At 39.8% G+C, this 21,450-nt stretch overlaps 1 protein-coding gene and 1 long non-coding RNA gene across 13 annotated transcripts in view; one reads left to right on the top strand and one right to left on the bottom strand.

Annotated features, from left to right (window-relative positions):
- Positions 1–21,450, top strand: part of MPDZ (multiple PDZ domain crumbs cell polarity complex component) — a 152,047-nt gene that overhangs the window by 85,612 nt on the left and 44,985 nt on the right. For all 12 annotated transcript variants that reach the window (XM_084789387.1, XM_084789384.1, XM_084789383.1 and 9 more), the window contains 4 exons: positions 6,511–6,709; positions 12,171–12,275; positions 14,975–15,067; positions 20,584–20,761. In XM_084789387.1, coding sequence (XP_084645513.1) covers positions 6,511–6,709; positions 12,171–12,275; positions 14,975–15,067; positions 20,584–20,761 — 575 coding nt within the window. The remainder of the gene's footprint in view (positions 1–6,510; positions 6,710–12,170; positions 12,276–14,974; positions 15,068–20,583; positions 20,762–21,450) is intronic.
- LOC311601751 lies at positions 13,110–14,968 on the bottom strand. Its single transcript, XR_014780644.1, has 2 exons — positions 14,146–14,968; positions 13,110–13,368 (listed from the first exon to the last, which is right to left on the bottom strand). It is a non-coding gene; the product is annotated as an uncharacterized lncRNA (long non-coding RNA).

Raw genomic sequence — 21,450 nt, 5'->3', positions numbered from 1 at the left:
TGCAGCGACCAGCCAACAAGCACCCTTTACACTAGGATCTTATGCCCAGGCCTGGGTTTTTGTTGAGCTTGAGACTCAGAAGAGACATCATTAGAACCCCAGACTCTCCTAGATTTTGTTCTGTTTGGTGGTGGCTACCAATACTAGCCAAAGGAGAATTGTAGGATAGGATTCGTATTTCTGTAGCTGCATATAATTAGATTTTTTAAAAAGTGCATGAATCATGTAATTCTGTTTATCTAATTCATATAATACATATATGTTAAATAGGATATATAAAGCATGTATCAAACATGCATACCACATATAAATATAATCAGTGTGTAATTATTCATATTACATAGTCAATAAAAACATGTTTATTATATTGACTGGTCTTAAGACATGTTTTACAGACGTCTGTGCAGCTCCAGTGCTACCTGGCAGTTCGCATTACAGCTGCCCAGTGGCGCTCCTGGGGCGATGTCATTCTGTCCTCTTTTTACAGGATATTAGAAAGGATTCTCAGTAAGTTCTGTGCTTCATGTTTTGGGATGCGGCAAACATAAGACTCCCCATCCGTGCAGCAGATTTGGATGCTGCTGTGTATTGTGAGTCTCTGTTGACCTTCATAGAAATGTAGAGGACTCTATTGTCAAACAACTCATGATAGAAGAGCCTCATTTAGAAAACTCTATGGAAACATCTACTCCATCACAAACAGTTGTTGGTCTCCTACCTGGGGCTCACTTCAGAGACACCACAGTGCAACTCCATCCCCACACACTCAGAGGGATTGAGTCTCTCCCTGCTAACTTTCCGTGTTCTGTGTGTGAGGATCATAGCAGCTGTAAAGGCGTCAATGCTTTTAGAATGTCGTATGGCAACTGGCCTCCTCTCTGAGGCTCTAGTTAGCACGAGTAAGTGGGGACACACAGTACTTAACCGTTTGAAACGATCTCACATAGTAGAATGTCTTTAAATCTCGTGGAGCACACATCATAAGTTCCCTTTCTTTCTAGAATAACTACTTTCTCGTTATAGGTAAACACTCCACTTTCTCTACTTACCTGCTCATGGACATTTGAACTGCTTTCATGTTCTCTTTTAAGTTTTGCTTTTAAAATGTTAGTTATTTAAGATCCAGAACACTAAGGGTTAAAAGTATCCTTTATCATATCTTATCATATTCATGTAAACTTCAAAGATTGGTTGTAAAAATTAAAATACAAAGTAGTCCTCATTTGTGAAATGAAAGCAATGTTGATGCAAGAAATCATAGCATGTTACCTTGTGGTTTGTGCCACAATATCAGAGCGTAAGGCCCTTTCAGTTATACTGATATGTATTTATTGTTATTAATTATTTTGCTTCATTTTTCACTATCAGAATTAGGCTATATACCCACGGTATTTTTTATAAGCTTTGGCCCTAGTTGTTTGAGACCTTGGTATGCAGCAAAGTTCTTCTCACAGGTGTGCCCACCTGTGAGCCACATTTAAAATGGGCTCTGTGCAGCTGGAAACACTTGTGATTACAGCCCAGCACAAAACTGTAAATCTACTTCAATGTTGTGGCATATTCCCTGCGACTCTTCAACTTGAAGGTTTTGTTGTTCTTGAGTGTAAACTTTGTAATGATGTCATGTCATAATATCAATATTTTGAGCTTGCCTCCTAGCTTCTCAGAGTAGAATTTCAAAGACTATCATGTTGAGATGAGAACATTTTTCTTAATATTTCATTTGACAGAAGATATTTCATGATCAGGTTTCTACAGTACTAATGTGTAAAGAAATCCTTAAAATGCCCATTTTTTAAAAAATCTGTGTAAACATCAATATTAAAATAATTCAAATGATTTGGTATGTATAGCTAAAATTTAATGTGGGAAGGTGTTTCCGTTATAACCTAAAGTAACACAATGTGATAAGTAATATAGTAAATCTTACAGGGTGAGTTATTTCTGGTCAGTGTGCAGGCATCATTTGTTTAGTCTTATAGTCTGCCTTCAGCCTATCTGAGGATTGCAGCCTTTCTCTTCTGGGTGGTTTATGTCTCTTTGTAGTGACAAATGACAGGTTTATTTAAAGGATCTCACCACCAATTTGTTTTGATTTTATGAAACATTTTTGGTGTTGCAGTTTTAGATATTGTTGTTTGGGGATAGAGTCTAACTATGTATCTTATCATGGTTGAAATTGCAAGCATGTGCCACCATCCCAGTGGGTTTTAGGCTTAGAGATTAGAGTGTGAGTGTGAGTGTGTGTGTGTGTGTGTGTGTGTGTGTGTGTGTGTGTGTGTGTGTGTATTTGATCTTCATTTTGGTAGATCTGAAGTTGATTGGTTAACTATGTTGTATTTGGGCTTGAAGTAAAGAAGTAAACATTTTAGGAGACTGAAAAACAAAGGAAGAGGCTATACTCTTTTCGTTGACAAGGTATCAAAACAAAGACAGACTCATGGATTTGTCTACTAGTACACAGCAGCTAGGATGTGGAGTCAGGAATCAGGTCTCTCTGTTTCTTCCCGTTACACACGGGGCTTTCAGAATAGCAACATTATGACTGCTATAATAAAAATGTGCATTGGAAGCTGAACTAAGATTTGGATTTGTTTTAGAAGCAATATTCTTTGTTTTGGATAGAGGTAAATTGTAAATGTATCTTATGTGGAGTTTTTTTGGAGGCAGAATATTACTCTGTAATTCAGGCTGTCCAGGAACTACCAAGACTAGTCACAGATCTACAGCCATCTTTCTTTCTTTGTCTTTCATGTGCTGAGACAACTGGCATAACTCACCACTCCTAGCTTTGTCTGTCTTTTCTTTTGTATTTATTTTGTAATTCAGCAACATTTATTTATTACATTTATTAATAAGTCATGTGTACACAATGAAATAGGACCCTTATCTGTTTCTCGTTTCTTCCCCACATGCACTTTACCATGTCTCTTTTCTAATGTGTGCTGCTGCCACTGTCTCCTCCTCCTCCTCCTCCTCCTCCTCCTCCTCCTCCTCCTCCTCCTTCCTCACTGAGTCCAATTAGTGCTACCAATATGTGCATGAGTGTGGGGTCATTCACTAAAACATGGGAAGCCTACCAGTGGGAATACCATCAAAGAAGGATTGATTCTCCCTTCCCCAGCAGCTGGCAACTGCCAGCAGCCCCTCATTAGGAGATAAGGCCTGGTGAAGACCACCATCTCTCCCACAGTTTTGGCAGGCTGGCTGGATTTGTGCAGGAAGCACAACTCCTGCTACAAAGGCAGCAGCCCTGCCATGCTGTGCCCATAGACATCACTTCATAGCACTCGCTCCTCTGTAGCCTTCACCTCTTACATTCTTCCTTCTCTCACTTCTGAGTTTCCTGAGTCCTGGTGGCGGTAGGGAGTGACAAAGATGCTGAGTCTTTTTCTCAGCTCTTAACCAGTTAAGCATCTCTGAATTACCCACTGCTCCCTGAAAAAAGAAGCTACTTCGACAAAGATTCGGAGCAGCCCAGGCCTGTGAGTAGAAATGTAAATATGTAGAAGGCAATTTAAAATCATCACCGTTAGGGAAAATAACAATAAAGGTTCTTTCTAGGGCTGGTGACTTCCCAAGCTGTGGACTTTTGACCAAGTTTACAGGACCAGTCATCAAGTCCCCCTTCCTGGTGCCTGTGGAACAGGCCATAAATGTAATCAGAAAATCATGCCCCCTACTGTACCAATGGGCACATATTGTTTGACAAGTTATTATTGTAGCATGAACACACTGCTGTTGGTATAAAAGCTTTCCAGCAGAGAAGTCCTAGTCAGTATGATAATGAGTTCTCTGTGCCCTTTAGCCAAAGTGTGTGGTGTCTTCACCAATAGGGTATTACTATGTAGTTATGGTGGGTGACCAAGGGAAATGACAACAATACACGTGTTGTTTTGGAGACCTCTGAGGATTGCCGGTGTGAATGCAGAGCGTGAATGCAAGGAAAGTCTGTGGGCCGGTCAGCTCAGCCACCTCTGAAGCCTAGATCCCGGCCTTTAAATCGGCCCATCCCAACATCTTCCCCATCGATGAACTGCTGGAGTACAAAAAGGGCCTGGTCCTACAGATCTAAAACTATGGCATTTCCATGACTCGATGCAACAATAGAATATCTGAGAGAAGTTCACTAAGGTTCCAGTATTGATAGTGTTGCAGAAGCCAGAGGCCTTATAGCAGACCAGGGAGTCATTGCACTAAACATCTGCAAGCAAAGAACTGTGGACAGGAGTGTGTACTGTGAGACACTCTGTGACACACTACAGCTTAGCTTCCACAGTCAGATACTTTTTTTCTGATGGGGTTGGTGGGGAGAGTTGCAAGCATGGAGGGGATATAGGAGGGGAAAAGATGATGACGATTGGGGACCATGATGAGAAAGTCACAAAGAACCAATAAAAAGTTAAAAATGAATATATTACAATTACATTGAAATATTTTAAATGTAAATTTAGAAGTGTATTGTGTAAATATGGAGAGGACAATCTGTAAAGATAACAGTGATTTAAACACCCTGTATTGAATGGCTACTTTGGAGAAAGTGATGACAAAACGTATACTGCAGCTAGAGTGTCAGGGAAAGGGAAAAGGGGAAGAGATTCGTTGTATATATGAATGAAGGCAGCTATGGCTGCAGCTCAAGGGCCAAAGACTATATGATAAAGAGAAAAGGCTTATGTTTCAGGGAGTGCAGGATTCCTATGTTCTCTGTGCTGTGCCTGAGATGTGTTGTATGTTAGGAAGCTTTTGAAGGCTTTCATGCAGAGGTCACATAGAATGTGATTGTCTCATAAGAATTGCTTTTCTTCTTTGAGTACAATGCATTAGAGGGGACAATAGCAGAAGGCAGAAGAACAGTTAGGGGGCTGCAAAAGAATAAGCAAGAGATGGTGTTGTAGAAAAGCAAATAGGTTAAACTTAATACTTAGGGATAGAAGTGACAGGTCTTTGGGATGTGGTACATCTTGGGGAGAAATGTCATAAGGTAACCAGAATAGTTCCAGGATTGCGGGGATAGTTCACCTCGTGAAACCCTGACTCATCAAGAGTGAGGGCCTGCATTGAGGTCATCAGAACTCACATTGAAAGCCAAGTGGGGTGCTAAAAAGTTCAGCCTGAGCTAGAGTGAGATGGGAGACAGAAGTGAGCAGGCTCCTGCAGCTAACTAGCCAGCTAGCCTCATCTACCTGGTGACTTTCCAGACCAGGAACCTTACCTCAATCACAATGTAGATGCCTGAGGAACATCACGTGAAGTTGTTCTCTGACGTCCACATACACACTTGCATAGATGTGCGCACACACACACACACACACACACACACACACACACACACACACACACACTGACTCCAGTGCTTCTCTTTGAACAATGGAGGATATATGGAGGATGCTATGATAGGATGGCAGTGCTTTTTTATCAAAAAGGGCAAGACTGTAGAAATGAGAGGAAGTGAAAAATGTTATACATCATTATAATAACTAAGATCACATTTTTTGTCTGATATGAAACCCAGAGAACATGTAAAGAAGATATAAGATGCCCATATTGTGACCTGATTAGGGCTTGGAGACAAAACTGGAATAGATGAGATTTACGTTTCTATAGATTTGTGTTCTTAAATATAGGGTATGCTCTGGTAGTCAAGACTGTAGCACAGACTGCAGGCTGTGAGGAGCTCCTTCTCTGTACTGTCCATCTTAAGCAACCTGCATAAGATTGTGCACATGGCAGCCCCTGCTATGTAGGTAGAGATGACCAAGTGACCTAGACATAGAGTCGGAACTGCCATCTTAGGCTATCCATTTGGCCTACTGTTCTGTTACATGTGCAAGAAATAAACTTCTGCTGTGGTCATATGGTGGGGGAGGAGGTCCCCTTCTGTCAGAGGTCTAGGGGATGGGAATAGGGTGAAAGAGGGAGGGAAGGCAGGAATGGGAAGATACAAGCGAGGAAATAACAATCGGGATGTAGTCTGAATAAATATAATAAAAAAAAAGAAAGAAAAATAGTCTAAAACTGCATGGTATTTTCTCTAAGACAGCTTGTATCTTGAAGGGTAGACCACATGTTCTAAATTACATTATTTTCTGTAATGCTAACTGTTTTAATCTCTTATGTATTAAACATGGAATATTTATCTTTACATAATTTCACTAACATCTTAAATCACTTATAAATATTTTATGATGGGCCAGCAAGATGCCTCAGCAGGTAAAAATGCCTGCCATGAAAGCTTGCTGACCTAAGTTCAGATCCCAGAAACCATACTGGAAAAAAAGAATTGACCAGAAAGTTGTCTTCTGGCATGCATATGTGCACCATGGCACATTTCACACACATATCACACAAGCACAACTGTGATTGACAAAATAAACTTAAAAACGGTTTTGGAAAACTTTAGTAACAAAAACATGATTCATATTCTTTTATCTGTAAGTCCATCAGTGAATCCAGCAATTTTGAAAATCTTGTCTATAGTCCTTGTCAGCACTCTTTTTCTTGCCATAGGGATGACAGTAAGTGCTAATAAAGATGGCCTGGGAGTGATTGTACGAAGCATTATTCATGGAGGTGCCATTAGTCGAGATGGCCGGATTGCTGTTGGTGATTGCATTTTGTCCATTAACGAAGAATCAACCATAAGTTTAACCAATGCCCAGGCACGGGCCATGCTGAGAAGACATTCTCTAATTGGACCCGACATAAAGTAAGTATCATCTGGACCCACCTGTCTTGGGAAATTAATGAGTTTTATCTCATTAATAAAAATATTTTTTCTTATTAACAAGTATATATTTCAATTTGATGCACAGAGCTATCATGTTTGTTTCATGTACATTACTCCATTTCTGATAGTTCTTGATTCTGGATAAAGTATTGCTAAGATTCATTTTACTAACAGTGTGATGTTGTTTGATTTTGCTTCTCTGGTGTTTCTTGAAGAACCCTAGATGTGAGAGATATCCCATGGTTCAGACATCATATAATCACACACACATATATATATATGATATAACTTTTAAGTTCATTAGATGGTCTTTGAGCATCCAATGCAGCCTAGGCTTTATTGTGTCATCAATATGGCTCTCCCCTCTGACACACATCATTGATTATTTGTGTTTATTGTATAGGGATCAAGGCAAAAAAAAAAAAAACAGAGCTTGGGAAGACTGCTTACCTTGATTACTTGATTGTGTGGCTGCTTTTCTGTAATATTTTACAATAGGCATTCCTTTGCAGAATATGCATGGTTAGAGCATACTGACCATGTGGGCTCTACTCTGCCATTCATAGACAGTAAGCACGTCCTGTTGCAAGCATCTCCTGCTGTCTTACACAGAAGGGCTGTTATTCAGGCACAGCATTCCCTCGTGTTTTCATATTCCACGTGGCCCTTTGACTTTATAGTAGAGAGGATCTTAAGATCACGTGGCCATTTCTTAATTGTGTTTTGATGAAAGAGTACGGGGGAACATCATTGTAAAAGTCAGTCCTTATGCTACACAAATAGAGCAGCTTTCCAGTTCATTTCTTAGTATTTGTGGCCAGCCCTTTCTTTTGCCTAAGGGTAAATGATACAGATCACACGGAAATTGCTTCTTGCAGGACATTTAGCTTGCATGCTTGGGTGTGGTATGAAATGCAGATGGCCTGGTGATTGAACATTCAGCTGGTTGTCAGTGATGTTCCTGTTGGGCACTTGAAGCATCAGAATCCATACTGGTGCTGGACTTCCCCAAAGTGTGGATCCTGCATGTTAGTAATGGCAGAGACGCCTTGAGTAGATTTAGGAAAACCATCTCTTCCCATATTTCTTAATGATCTGTATTGTGTCTCTGATTTTTTTACTTCACTTGCCAATCAAGCCAGAAACCCCCAATCCTCTGAGAGCAACAACTTTCTTATAACTCAGAAAGATAACTACAGGACTAACTTCCTAAGCACAGCTGTCATATCTCAGGAGTCAAAACAACTGTGACATTTACATGTAAAACAGGGAGAAGAAAATCTTCCCTCTTCTGAAATTAACTAGTCAGCCTTACACATACACATGCACATGCACACGCACACACACATATGCATGCATCAGTATTCTCTCACATACATTCTAGCCAGTCTTCCTCACACCGTCCCCCCCCCCCTCTCTCTCTCTCTCACACACACACACACACACACACACACACACACACACACACATACACACACACACAATCAGTATTCCTCACACAGTAGCCAGTCTTACACACACACCAATCTTTCTTACATATATACTCATCAGTTTTTCTCACACACACACATTTCATTCTTTCACACAGATATACTAGACAGTCTCTCTTTGCACATGCTAGTCAGCCTTACACACACACACACGCACACACACACACACACTGGCATACACATAAAAATCACCATTTCTTTTTATAGGCCAACTAATGCTAACTCAGAGCAATGAAATTAATTTCATTCTCCCACAGTCCTTTTACAAAAATAAAATATGCACACTAGGTGACTCACACTGAGAAGGGCTGCTGAGCAGTGTTCTCTGTGATTTCTCTGAAGTGTTTTTGGCCCTATCCCCTTTCTGTCCCTTCCATGTCATAACACAGGGGTTTAGAATTATTCTGAGGTCAGTCACTGTGGCTGTTCTCCCACAGGGAAGTCCAGTTATTCCTTTATTTTGAATGGGGCCGTACGACCGCCTTAACCAACTCAGCTCTAGTTATTATCTGGCTCTTGTCTCAGTCCGGTCACTTTTCCTGTATTGCTTATTAATGGGGAGTGGTGGAAACTGTAGGAAAAAAAAAAGACTCTGGCTCAGCTGTACAACTCACTGGCCATAGGGAAAGGACTGCCTGTTGAGACAATGTGTGTGCTCCTTTCTCTCCCATTCAGGATAAATAACTATGAAGTTTGTGTGCATTCATGCATGCCTAAGGGATGATTTGAGCTTCCAGAGTTCAGGAACAGCCAGCTAAGTTCCAGACCTCCTTGTTTCCCATGAAAAGCCAGATGTGAAGCCTCACCAGAATGCATTCTGTTTCTTTTCACTCTACCTTGCCAGGAGCTCTTACACATTCCTGTAATAATAGCCAGGGTTTTGTGCTTAGCAGCAGCTGCTTATAACATCTGCCAGATAATTACTGAGCTGAATCAGAATTCACCTGCCTTAACCCAACGTGTGGGATGAATTCCTGATCAAGGAATAAAAGATTGATTGCAGTTACATTTTTCCATGCTTGTTAATAATCACCGCTATAGACACCAGGAAAGAGCAGATGCTTTTCTGGGGGAGGTGTAGATGAGAGGGAGGTGGAAAGGGGGGACGTATCCAGGAGCACCCACTTTTAACTACATATGTATGCGTCTCACATTCAGCACAAGACATTGACATTTGTTAACACCATTGTGAAAAGATGCTGCGGCGTATGCTTCACATTCTAGATTCTCCACAGCACCTGCTGGCGATCGGGCCCCCTTTTATGTGTGAGCATCAGTGACTCAAAAGCTCGTTATGGCTGTGTGTTACAACTTGTCTGTGAAAACCATTTCGTGATTTCGTAACATCCCAGTGCAGGAGTAGATCCAGATTAGACTCAGCGTGTACAGTTTGGCTCTTTTCTTCACTTACAAGAACGTCCGCTCCAGCAGAGCTATACAGTTGCTACGCGTTCACATTGCAGTGATGGTTGTGAACTCATTTGGAAATCCTTTTTTTTGCCAGCCACTAAGCCTTCAGGCTCTGCTGTGAGGCTGATCCTGTCTGCATGTGCAGGCGTGGCTCCTGAATTTAGTACCTTTTATCACATGTCAGCATCACTATAGCGAATCTCTTTTCTTCCACTATATGTGTAACCAGAGGTTAGTTCACATAGAAGATTTTAATCCGGTTCCCAAATAATCTGCTTCCCTGGGTTACTGCAGCTTGTCATTCAGCTTGGCCCTCTTCTGACTCATGGGGAGGCTTTTGTGGGCTGTGTGATCAGCCGAGTGCTGGAATAGCTCTGCATATGCTGTTGCATTGTGGGATACCTTTCCTTGTGGCCTCTGTCCCTGTTGGGACAAATGACCATGGACTTGGCTTTTTTGTTCTTTCTCTTGGCCAAAAAGAGTATCAAACAAGTATTATAAAGCCCTCACTCATGGCCTCTGATAGAAGTAACTCAGCAAATACAGACAACAACAATGCGCCCCTGCCTGGGCTCTCACAATGGCCAGTAAGCGAAGCAGGCAGTGCGTGCTGTTAGTGCTATTGCTTTCATGTCCTTCTTTACCCACATATTTTCTCTTGGCTTTTCTTAAGTGCTTATTTATGTGAGTTCTCTCAAATTTAGGTTTTCTTAAGTTCTATTAAAATAAGGTTTTCTAAAAATCCTGTTACCTTTTAGACTTTACACTAATTTTTTAAAAAGATTTTATTATTATATAATATATAATATATTGTGTGGTTTTCACTCACGAAATTTGGATGGAAAACAGCAAATTTACTATTTAGTATTTTTGTAGTACCTTAAAGGTTGTTGTTGTTTTTGTTCCTCCTCCTCCTCCTCCTCCTCCTCCTCCTCCTCCTCCTCTTCTTCTTATTCTTCCAATAAATTAAGCTGGGCCAGCAAAAAGGCAATGCTTTCACTCTGTCTAAGGAAACTACCCTAACCTTTGTATTCTGTTCCAAGTTTGGTCCTTGGTGTAGACATTTCACTAGGAGATTCCCAGGGGTTTTGAGTATTCTTTTGGTGGGCTGGCTTTGGTGTGGTGAGCTATGTTCTGGGAGATTGCTGTCTTACTGTGTATGGTGGTGTTTAGCTTATAGCTGCTTCATGAAAGATGGCACACTTGTGGTTGAGGGTTTGGAGGCTCAGCAGTGTTGTTTCACATCAGAACAGCTCAAGCCTTGGATACCGCACTTTGAAGACAAGAGTGAATATCTTTATGGTATCATCAGTAGACCCAAAATGTATCCTCCCTAGTGCAAAGCAGTGAATCAGTGAAATTCCTACTTTCTAACATCTTTATTCTCCAGTGTCAGGATCTTTAAACTCATCTTAATGGATATAATACCGGTTTAAGAGTCTTTGTGATTTCTAAATTAAGCATGTTTTATAATACTTTTTTTCCTACTTGGACAAACATGTATGCCCTACTGATTTCAAGTACAGTATTTCTCTGGGTGCTGTCTCATTTGAGGATCATGACCAACCAAGTTAGAAATTTTACCAGTGGTCTAACCAGCCTTACAGAAGAGCAGTAAATCTGAACTTGGCTGTGTTGATTTCTAAGCTCATGGCTGTATTCCACATCCATTGCAATGTCCTTTAAAAGATGAACACTCACTGCTATTTGCTGAATTTACTAGTTTACTTTCAAGTGTAAGCAGTTGGATTTCTTGGAGGAAAACATAATAAATGAAGTTGCTACAAATTAGAGAATCTTTCCTTAACCTTGAGTATGGTGGCTTCAGGCTTTACTCTTTGAAGTTTGTAACTTAATGGAGCTCACTGAATCATTGATTATGATGATTAATGTCCACATTTAACTACTTACTATGAACAACTATGTTTCAGATATTTAGTGTTTAATAAAGTATACCTAATTTATTTCTGCTAGGCAATCTAAATATGACAAATACAATATTAATGTGGATATTTATTTACTTATATCTTTATTTTGTGGTACTAATGATGAACACAGGCTTCTGGCATGATAAACATTCATTCATTCATCCATCCATCCATCCATCCATCATGTATGCATGCATCCATCCATTCACCATTGTAGTAAAGGTATCAAACCCAGAGCTTTCAACATACAAGTACTCCCGCTACTAAACTATCTCTTTAGCTCGTTCATCAAATTTTAGAGTTTCCTAATCTTAAAAAATACTACATTAGCTTTCTCATTTGGAGGAATAAATAATCCTACTTTCCTCTTTGTATGATTGTTAATTCATTAGTAGTTTCTCAGTCGCATTTTCAGCATTAATTTCAGTTGTTGTGCTTGGCTGTAGAGTATTTTGTCTTTTGAAATTTGTACTGTCTGTTGAATATGCTCACTCACATATCATACAGAGTGTAAACATGAGTGGTCAGTGTGACATTTTTCTGTGATTGAGAGGCTCTTATAACAGACAAAACTCTGTTCCCTTTACTTTCATGGATTATGTTTATTTCCAGAATCACTTACGTGCCTGCAGAACATTTGGAAGAGTTCAGAGTAAGTTTTGGTCAACAATCTGGAGGAATAATGGCACTGGATATTTTTTCTTCCTACACGGGCAGGTGAGTACATAAGTATTACTACAATAAATGATACAGAAGATTATAAAAAATAAGTCTCCCTTTGTCTCACTTACTCAAGTAATTATCATTTGCAATGGAAAATTTGGGATATATATGAATATTCATATCAAATTAAAATAATCTTTCATTCACTCACCTGTTACAGCACTTTTAACATTAAGTTTGTGTAATTATCCTGTTAGGAGTATTATTTCATTAATTACCTAGGCAGCACATTTTTCATATATTACTTTATGTAGAAATATCAAACAACTCAATCAGAAACATTTTTTAACAAATATATTTATTCTATTTGGAGACTCATAAGCTCAGAATCTTGGTGTATAGGGACGTTAGGAAACAGTAATTAGCCCTTTTAAGGCTCTTGCTGTACAGTGTGTTAAGAACATTTAAATAACAGAGTTTCTTCACTCTTACAAAAAGACAGAATTGGGGCTTGGTGGTACTACTGATTGAGTTCACAGCAGGAGAGAATGTCAGAATGCCTTCTCTGGAAGTATGTACTGTTTTCTGTGGGATGCTTTTTGCAGTTACATAGACAGTTGGATACCAGATTTCTCTTAAGCATACTGTAGAGAGCAGAACATTTGAAGAAAAGTTCTCAGAAAAGTCCTACCTCCACAGAGGGTGTCAGAACGCCCTGGCTCCCAGTGGCCCTGAAGGAATTTTGACATAACACAATTGCTTCCTCGGCAAATTATACAAGGTCATAGTGTGCAACAAGTGTTTGGGAATGGAAAGACATGATCTACATTTATTGAAGAAAAAGAATATTGCAGTCATTTGGTCCTCATGATATTTATGGGAAGAGTACCTCACTCTGTACAAAAGTTGGCCCAAGTGCACGTCCTGTGTCAGGCTTCCTAGTATGGGTTGATTGCAGTTTCCCAGTGATTCCTGTCAAAACAGGAAGAGCGATCTTTCTTCTGTCCAAATGGAGGACCAGTTAACTTCTCAGCAAGTTCATGGGCTTTAAAACATTCCAAAGATTCAGAAAGAAAGCCACTCTCGTTGTTCTTCACTCCCAGCATAGAGAGGAAAATGGCCTTGTTTTTTTCAGTGTAGTAATCAGCTGCATCATCACAAAGAAAGCATATTTTTATTACTATCAGTAGGATGCCTACAAAAAACAGTTTGCATCTTATGGAGGAGGAATTTGCAACAGCAAGATCTTAGCTTCCTGGAGTCCCACAGCTAGTTTCAACGCCAGGCTTAGGATGTAATCAGTCAGATTGTAAGATCTTGACCATTGAATACAAAGCAAGAATTGCATAATTTCATAGAACAAAGAGGCAGTATGGCACAAAGAGTAAGTGCTAGGTGGCCTCAGTTCTAATCTCACTGTTTATTATATGACTTTGTCCCAGTGACTTTACTGTCACTTAGATGCAGATACAGGTAATGGCTATAGAAATATCTTTGTCATACTAACTCACAGGGAGAAAGCAATTAAAGACTTGCCTGGCTACCTGAATGGAGGAAGAAAGGGCTTGTCCTATTTGGATCTAGTGTAACTGACATGGAAGTTCTGAAACCACATGCTAAGGTAGAGAACAAATACTAGGCATATTTAAAGGAGCATGTGTGAGTTAGTGAAAGGGCTCAGCATTGTAGAGTCACTTGAAGAAACTGGGGTCTGTGTATCAAAGGATTAAGACTGTCTTCTCAGCTCAGATGTCAGGTCTGCAGTACAGTATTGCCAAGACTGCTTAGCATATGCATAGATCTCCCAGCCCAAGATACAGGGCAGTGAATCTCTCCCCAACCCCAGCCCCCCACTCCGCTCTGGAATGGCTGTCAATAGATGATACAGCAGCTGCTCACATTCTCACTCTGTCTCCAAACCTACTTTTTTCTCCATCTCCTTTTCATCTCTTTGGCTTACATGCTCTGGGTAAGGGCTTCATTTAGACTGTTTCTCATTGTGCTCCTTGACATCGCTTTTATAACCACCTCTTGGAACTTCTGCTAAACACTCTGGACCATTGTGAGGTTTAGACTGCAGAAACCACAGCTATTCCAAGATCTGCCCTCTTTTGTTTACATAAAAGGAGAATTCAAGTGCAGAGCAGCTGGTAGAGCCTATAGCAGGTAAATTTCATTTTAACAATGTTTGAACAACATTCAGGTCAAAGAAAAGAATGCTCACAGAGAGCCTAGACATTAGCTTGTCAGCACTGTGCATCATGATGAAGTACAGATCCACTGGGTCACCTGACTCTGGCCATAAATTTGAAGATCACATATGCATTGAGCATTCCTATCAGTGAAGAATGGCTAAAGTTTGAATACGTGTTTTCTTTAGACTTTCCAGTTCTATAAATTCAACTGATGATAAAGTCCTTGAAGGCAGAGAAGCATTTGCTGGATAGTTTTCCTTTAGAATTCCAACGTTTGTTGCAAGGTCCCCATTCCTTTCCTTTATTCTACCACACTTCATCAGCAGATGGACCAGCAGGACTTTGTGTGTCACAGCTCTCCTCCAGACTTTTGTGTACAGTGGACTCTAGAGTAAAGTTGCTGGGGAGGTTTCCTTTCTCCTGTGCTGAGAACTGTTATAAACTTGTAGGTCAGGTGCAATGAACATTCAGACAGCTCTGACTTTTCAGCTTAATCAAGAGTTAAATAAATTCTAGGCAGTGTTGCTCCAAATATTCACTCTATGTTCCCTTAATTAGAGACATTCCAGAACTACCAGAGCGAGAAGAAGGAGAAGGGGAAGAAAGTGAACTGCAGAATGCAGCCTACAGCAGCTGGAGTCAGCCTCGGCGGTAAGGACTACTTCTATGTCCAGCCCATTCAGTGGGTGTGTATGGAGAGAGACAGAGAGAAGAGAGAGTGTGAGTGTTAAAAATAAGTTATATACTAGGGCCTGTACTAGACAATAAAGACAATTATCTAGAGAAAAGTATGCAAGGTAGTCGGAATAAATATTCTGAATAGTTTTGAGTATAGTGCCAAATGTTTGTTTAGATTTTAACATTATGTTTGTTTACATGTTTACATTTAAATTATATATATTTCTCTCTCTCTCTCTCTCTCTCTCTCTCTCTCTCTCTCTCTCTCTCTCACACACACACACACACACACACACACACACACACACACACACACAAACTGTTAAGTATGAAAGAAAGACAGAACTGTAAGAAAGGAACTTTGCTGTCATAGGCTGAGTTTGTTCAAAGCCTTATACTTGCTGCCACTGGTTCCTATGCAGCAAAGAAGACTTGAATATGCCCAGTCAAAACACTGGAACATGAAGACCTGCTAACATGCTCACACTGAGCCAAGTCAGCTTCTGTGTAATGGGGATCACTGAGTCTTGGGTACAGACCCAGAAACAAAGTTGATAATGTGCAGTGTAACTAGGAAGTAAGTCTAATATATAAATTTTGCCTTCAAGGAAGATAAGACACTCCTCGGTCAGGTAAGATCTAGAGATACTTGAAGCAAAGAACAATGTGGGATGTTAAATACAGTAATCACGATTGAGCTCTAAAATTATCCACTACTACAGAACCTTGCGCTGTGATGTTGCCTGGTCACAAATGAGCTTCAGCCTACAGCAACATTTTTCAAAACATAGAAAAGACTATTTTCTATCATTTCAGAGAAACTCAACATCTCCAGCCATCTTAAAGGAGTTTTCAGTTTCAATTTCTTCAATAACCAATTAGCTTGCTGCCTATTCATACCATTATCTATATTGAGAAAGCTCTTCATTTGTATAATGGGGCTAGCTTTTAAATTTGGAGGCAGAAGACTTGTGTTGCAATGGAGGATACTTGTCAGATAAGTATTAAGGATTGTAAAATGGACTGATGAAAGGGCTCAGCAGTAAAGATTCTTCAAGCCAAGTTGACCTGATTATCTGCATTCAGTTCCCAGAGCCTACAAAAGGCGGAAAGGGAGAACCAACTCTACAAAGTTGTCCTGTGACTTCCGCATGCACACCGTGGCACACGCGCCTCTGCACATGCATCATATATACAAAACTGTAATTTATAAATTCCAATTGTAAAATAAGCATAAATAGATTAGATTTTTGCTAGTGATTTCCACGTGTATTATTTTCCAGTTTGCTTACTTTTTCATCTTTGCTTTGGAAATCTGTATCATACTTGCTTCTTAAAGATCTGACTTGGGCCATAGCTAATACTTGGGTGGCTAACAGTGCTATGATACCAATTCTGTGCAGTGAATGTGTATTTTTATGTATGTGCATGAAATCTTATCTAGGATATGTATCCAGACATAGAATTACTGGTTTATAGATTCATACGCATTTTGAAACTTTATTTGAAATTATCCTGTTTCTTTTGATGGTGACCATAGCAGCTTGCACTTTTATTTCAATACATGAATTTTCTCAAAATGATATTTATAACCTTTTAAAAGTGTTCTGTCAATAACGGCACCTTGTCTTTACAAAATGTATAGGTTTGGTGAGGTGGGTATACATTTGCTCAGTCATTATATAGCTAGAATAGTATATACTTCCTGCTGATCCTGTGGAAATCACCACCATCAGCACCACAATCATCATTATCATCATAGATTTTTTGTTGCTTATTCTATGCCAAAGTTTTCATTTTTCAATTATATGTTAGGTACATATTCCTCACAAGGACCATCTTACTAGAGATTTCTTATTGGCTCCATTCCACAGCTGAGATAAATAAGACAAAGAGACTACTCAGGATGCCTCATGTCCTGTGTTCGAGTAGCAGAAAAGCAGGGCGGGGACTCAGCTCACACAACCTGGCTGTCTGGTCCCAGAGCCAGCTCATGCTCCACAAAGTGTTTCTTGACAGGTGGCCTTCTTTCCCATGTATAGTCCCCATGTTGTGTCTAATGAGTAATCAGCCTAGCTTCTTGCCTCTGTGATCCTTTGGCTGTCCTCTGCATTAAGATTTCACAGACCTTACATCATGATAGTGCATTTAAACTTTGCAATCCACTAGAGTACCCAACTCTGCTTGCCAAAGTCCCTGGATCTGTGAAGAGGGGTCTAAAGAGTGTGTACTTTCCAGGCTTGATATTAGGATTAAGTGAAAAAATTATTCAGCCCCCTTGAAGAATGGTTTTGGAACACCTAAACCTTATATGGTTTGCTACTTGTATTACTCCAGAAATATTTCTAACTCACAGTTAGCAATGAACAGTCTTAGGGGACATTTCATGTCATTCCTTTTTAAATTTTTCTTAAAAGTTCAAGAGTACTACCTGGGTTCTAAAATATTTACATACATTGGCTACGTTCTTTCTTTTACCCACTTACTGTAAAAAAAAGGTGAAGGGGGCTGAGTACCCTCTTCTGTTTCCTGCATACATTCACACTGTATGTACATTCACACTGACAGGTGCACATATGTGCATATGTACATATACATACACACAGACACACAAATAATATAAATATAAAAATAGAAATGGATGTTGGTTTCTTTAATTTTTATAGACTTCCTAGAGAGAAAATATTACATAATATTTTAGCTTTTTTTTTTAATTCACAAAGATTATGGTCCAATTCCTTCCAACTAAAAGATCAGCTTTCAAGGATTATGTATTTTCAGTTAACAACAACAAAAAAGTGTTCTGACCAAAAGGGAAATGTTTGTGCCATGTATCTCATCTGTCACATCCACCACCCCACACTAGCCCTTTCTTTCTGCCACTTCTTTCACTTTGCAGCACTGAAACACCTCAGATGTCAGTATTGAGGACACACTGGACCGTGTAGACTTCTTGTCCTTAGTGTCCACATCATTGTCTTCCATGAGCTCTGAGATGGACTCGGGGCCTCATCGGCACCCTGAACCTCTTCCTCATTGTACTTCACCTCATGCTTGCATCCTAATCCTTCCACAAGATGCTCTTGTAAGTCCATCCTTACCTCTTCCCTTTTGTGGTGCTTGATATTAAACCTAGGTCCTGCCACACAGCAAACAGTCACTTTACCAGTTAGATCCTCAGCCTCCATCCTTAACCCTTTAGCTGCTAGCAGTTATCCTCCTGAGTACTGTGCTTACGGTATGGATATGGATACTGTTGATAAAATGATAAGGCCCCAAGGCAGTAGCATATGAAATCAACTTACAGAACAGCAAGGAGGCACTGTGCTTCCTGGAGTTGAAGGTGCAAAGCAGTTAAGGGAATCTCAGGAGGTACTGGAAGGATCATTTCATGTAGAATATTTTCAGCCACTGTTCTTCATGCCCTGACTGTTAATGACCAGGTCTGCTCTGGCAAGAATGACGCCTACAGAGGCAAGCTTCTGATTAGTGTGTGCAAAAGTGTTCTTTCCCTGGATTTGGCTGCTAAACCTGGGAGCTGCCATCTGTTCAGTGATAGCTGAATCTCCTGATCATTTAATGACTGTATTATTAACACTCCTGCAAAATGGCACTTCTTCACTGGCTTGCACTTTAGCCTAGAATGTGAGTCCAATATTAATACCAGCAAAACACACAATTTGGAAAGTATTTAAATTATCTTTTATGACTAGAATGCCATGGTGATTAGACGTATTTATTTTTCTGTTTGTAAATGTGTGATTTGGAGGCTTTAAGAACCTTTGCTATAACTATAGTACCATAATCTACAGAAGAATTTTCATCTTTTTAAACTGAGACTATGTCCACTGAGCAATACCTCTGTATCCACTTCCCCACAAAAACAAACCAAAACAAAACAAAAACTCCATTTTATCTCCTGTCTCCAAATATGTCTGCTCTAGACCTCTTGTAAATACAACCATGGGCATTTGGCCTTTGCTTCATTTAGCTGCCCAGTTTCACATAGCATCGGATACTTAGATTTTGTGTGTGTTGAAACATACTTCAGCAGTTTCTTCCTTTTAAAGACAGAATAAACTTCCAATAAGCTATGTATCAGCTTTGCTTATTCATTTTTAAATGTAGCAGTTATTTATTATTGTATTGTGGCATGTGTGTGCATTAGTGCAGGTGCATGCGGAGGGTTGAGAACAACTTCTGGATGTTGGTTTATCTCCTACCTTATTTGAGGCAAGTTTCTGCTGCTCTGTGTACACCAGGCTACCTGGCTAAGAGCTTCTGGGCAGTCCTCTTGCCTACGCCCCTCATCTTCTTATAGGAGTGCTGGGATGACAGACAGGAGCCAACACATTGTGCTTCTGTGGGCTCTAGGGATCAAACTTGGGCGTCAGGATTACACAGCACTTTGATGCACCAGGTCCCCTTGCCAGCCCTTATTCATTTGTTTCCAAGAGACACAAAGGTTCAATCTACCTCTTGCCTTCTATAGATAATGCTTTTCTGGTGTAGGTGTTCCAAATATGTCTTCATGACCCTGGCTTGTATTCTTTTGACCATGTTTCTGTATGGTAGTTCTATTTTTAATGTTCCATTGTGGCTGTAACCGGTCACATTTCCGCCAGCAATGCATGAGCTCCAGTTTCTCTCCAGTCTCATAAACACTAGTCACGTTCTGTGTTTGCTAAATATTGTTACCCTGATGGGTGTAAGGTAATGTACTATTGGATACTGATTGTGTTTTTACAGATGTTAATTGTTATTTCATATGTTTATAAAACATTTATAAACCTGTAGCAAAAATGTTTATTTAGGCCCTTGCTTAATTTTAATCTAGTTGTTTGGGTTTTTATAACTGGATTTTACAAAGGTCATTCATACGTTCTGCTTACTAATTCCAAATGTCATTTTCCTTCTGTGAGTTGTATTTTTTTCTCTCATTTTAATGAAGGCCAGTTTGCCTATATTTTTATTGCCTATGTCCTCCGTGTCTGTACTGGCTTGTTTTGTGTCAGCTTGACACAAGCTGGGGACATCATGAGGAGGGAGCCTCAATTGAGAAAATGCCTCAATATGATCCATCTGTAAGGCATGGAATTAATTAGTGATTGGGGGCGTAGGCTCAGTGTATTGTGGGTGGTGATATCCCTAGGCTGGTGGTCTTGGGTTCTGTAAGGAAGTAGGCTGAGTAAGCCATGAAGAGCAAGCCAGGAAGCAGCTCCCCTCCATGGCCTCTGCATCAGCTCCTGTTTCCAGGTTCCTGTCCTGTTTGAGTTCCTGTCCTGACTTCCCTTGATGATGATGAACAGAAATGTGGGAGTATAAACTGAAATAAATCCTTTCTCCCCAACTTGCTTTTAGTTCATGGTGTTTCATTTTAGCAATGGCCATGATAAGACAGTATCATCTGCAAGAAATTCTAAAACTCAGGGAGCTTTTCCTTTGCATTTTTCTCTGGGAGTTTATAATTTTATTTTATTTTCTTATAGGGTGGAACTTTGGAGAGAACCAAGCAAGTCCTTGGGCATCAGCATTGTTGGTGGTCGAGGGATGGGGAGCCGACTGAGCAATGGTGAAGTGATGAGGGGAATTTTCATCAAACATGTTCTTGAAGACAGTCCTGCTGGCAAAAATGGAACCTTGAAGCCCGGAGACAGAGTAGTTGAGGTAACCTCCACTGAGCTTTTGTTTTTCATTGTTCACTTACTTTAGCAAGGGAGGTACCATTCTTATGTTCACTCTTTGCCTCGGTGTTAGAGTCATATGTTTACCATTCAAGCATTTTCTTATTTTTATCTAATATTTTTGTATGTCTGCGATGACAAATTATATATTTGATATAAAAACTTATATTTAAAGATACAGACAACCAATTTTAAAGTTCCTAAGGTATATGAATTTTTAAAAATTTTCTTAGGGGGAAATTGAAAGGTTAATATCATGTATACACAGAGAAAACATATATATCATAGTTAGGTTTTCCAGTAAGCTATTATTTTAAGAAATACTTTATTATAGTCATTTCAGTGCAGATTCACTTTGTTGAGTGAGGGTTGTTTTTCCCTACAGGAGTCTTTTAGTCTAAAGTTTTCAATGTTAAGAACTTGATTACTTTTTCAATGAATGTTTCATGAAAGCTAGACGCCACCTCCTCAGCACTCTATCTCTTCCCCACAGAAGGACCTATGTATGCACATGCGTGGCATAGACTTTGCCATATGTAAAAGAGAAACATATAGTCAAACCCTATGTCAGCCTTAATTAAAAATTGGTATGTTTGCCAGAGTCCTCAGGAGCGGTAGTGCTGCCCACGCATTTACTGGTGTACAAGAGCAGCTGCTGTGTTTCTGGTGCTG

The sequence above is a fragment of the Acomys minous genome (genome assembly GCF_964271855.1).
Source record: "Acomys minous genome assembly, chromosome: 1".
NCBI classification, from domain to species: Eukaryota; Metazoa; Chordata; class Mammalia; order Rodentia; family Muridae; genus Acomys; species Acomys minous.
Note: the sequence above shows the minus strand (reverse complement) of the source record. Positions and strands in the feature narration are given on the sequence as shown.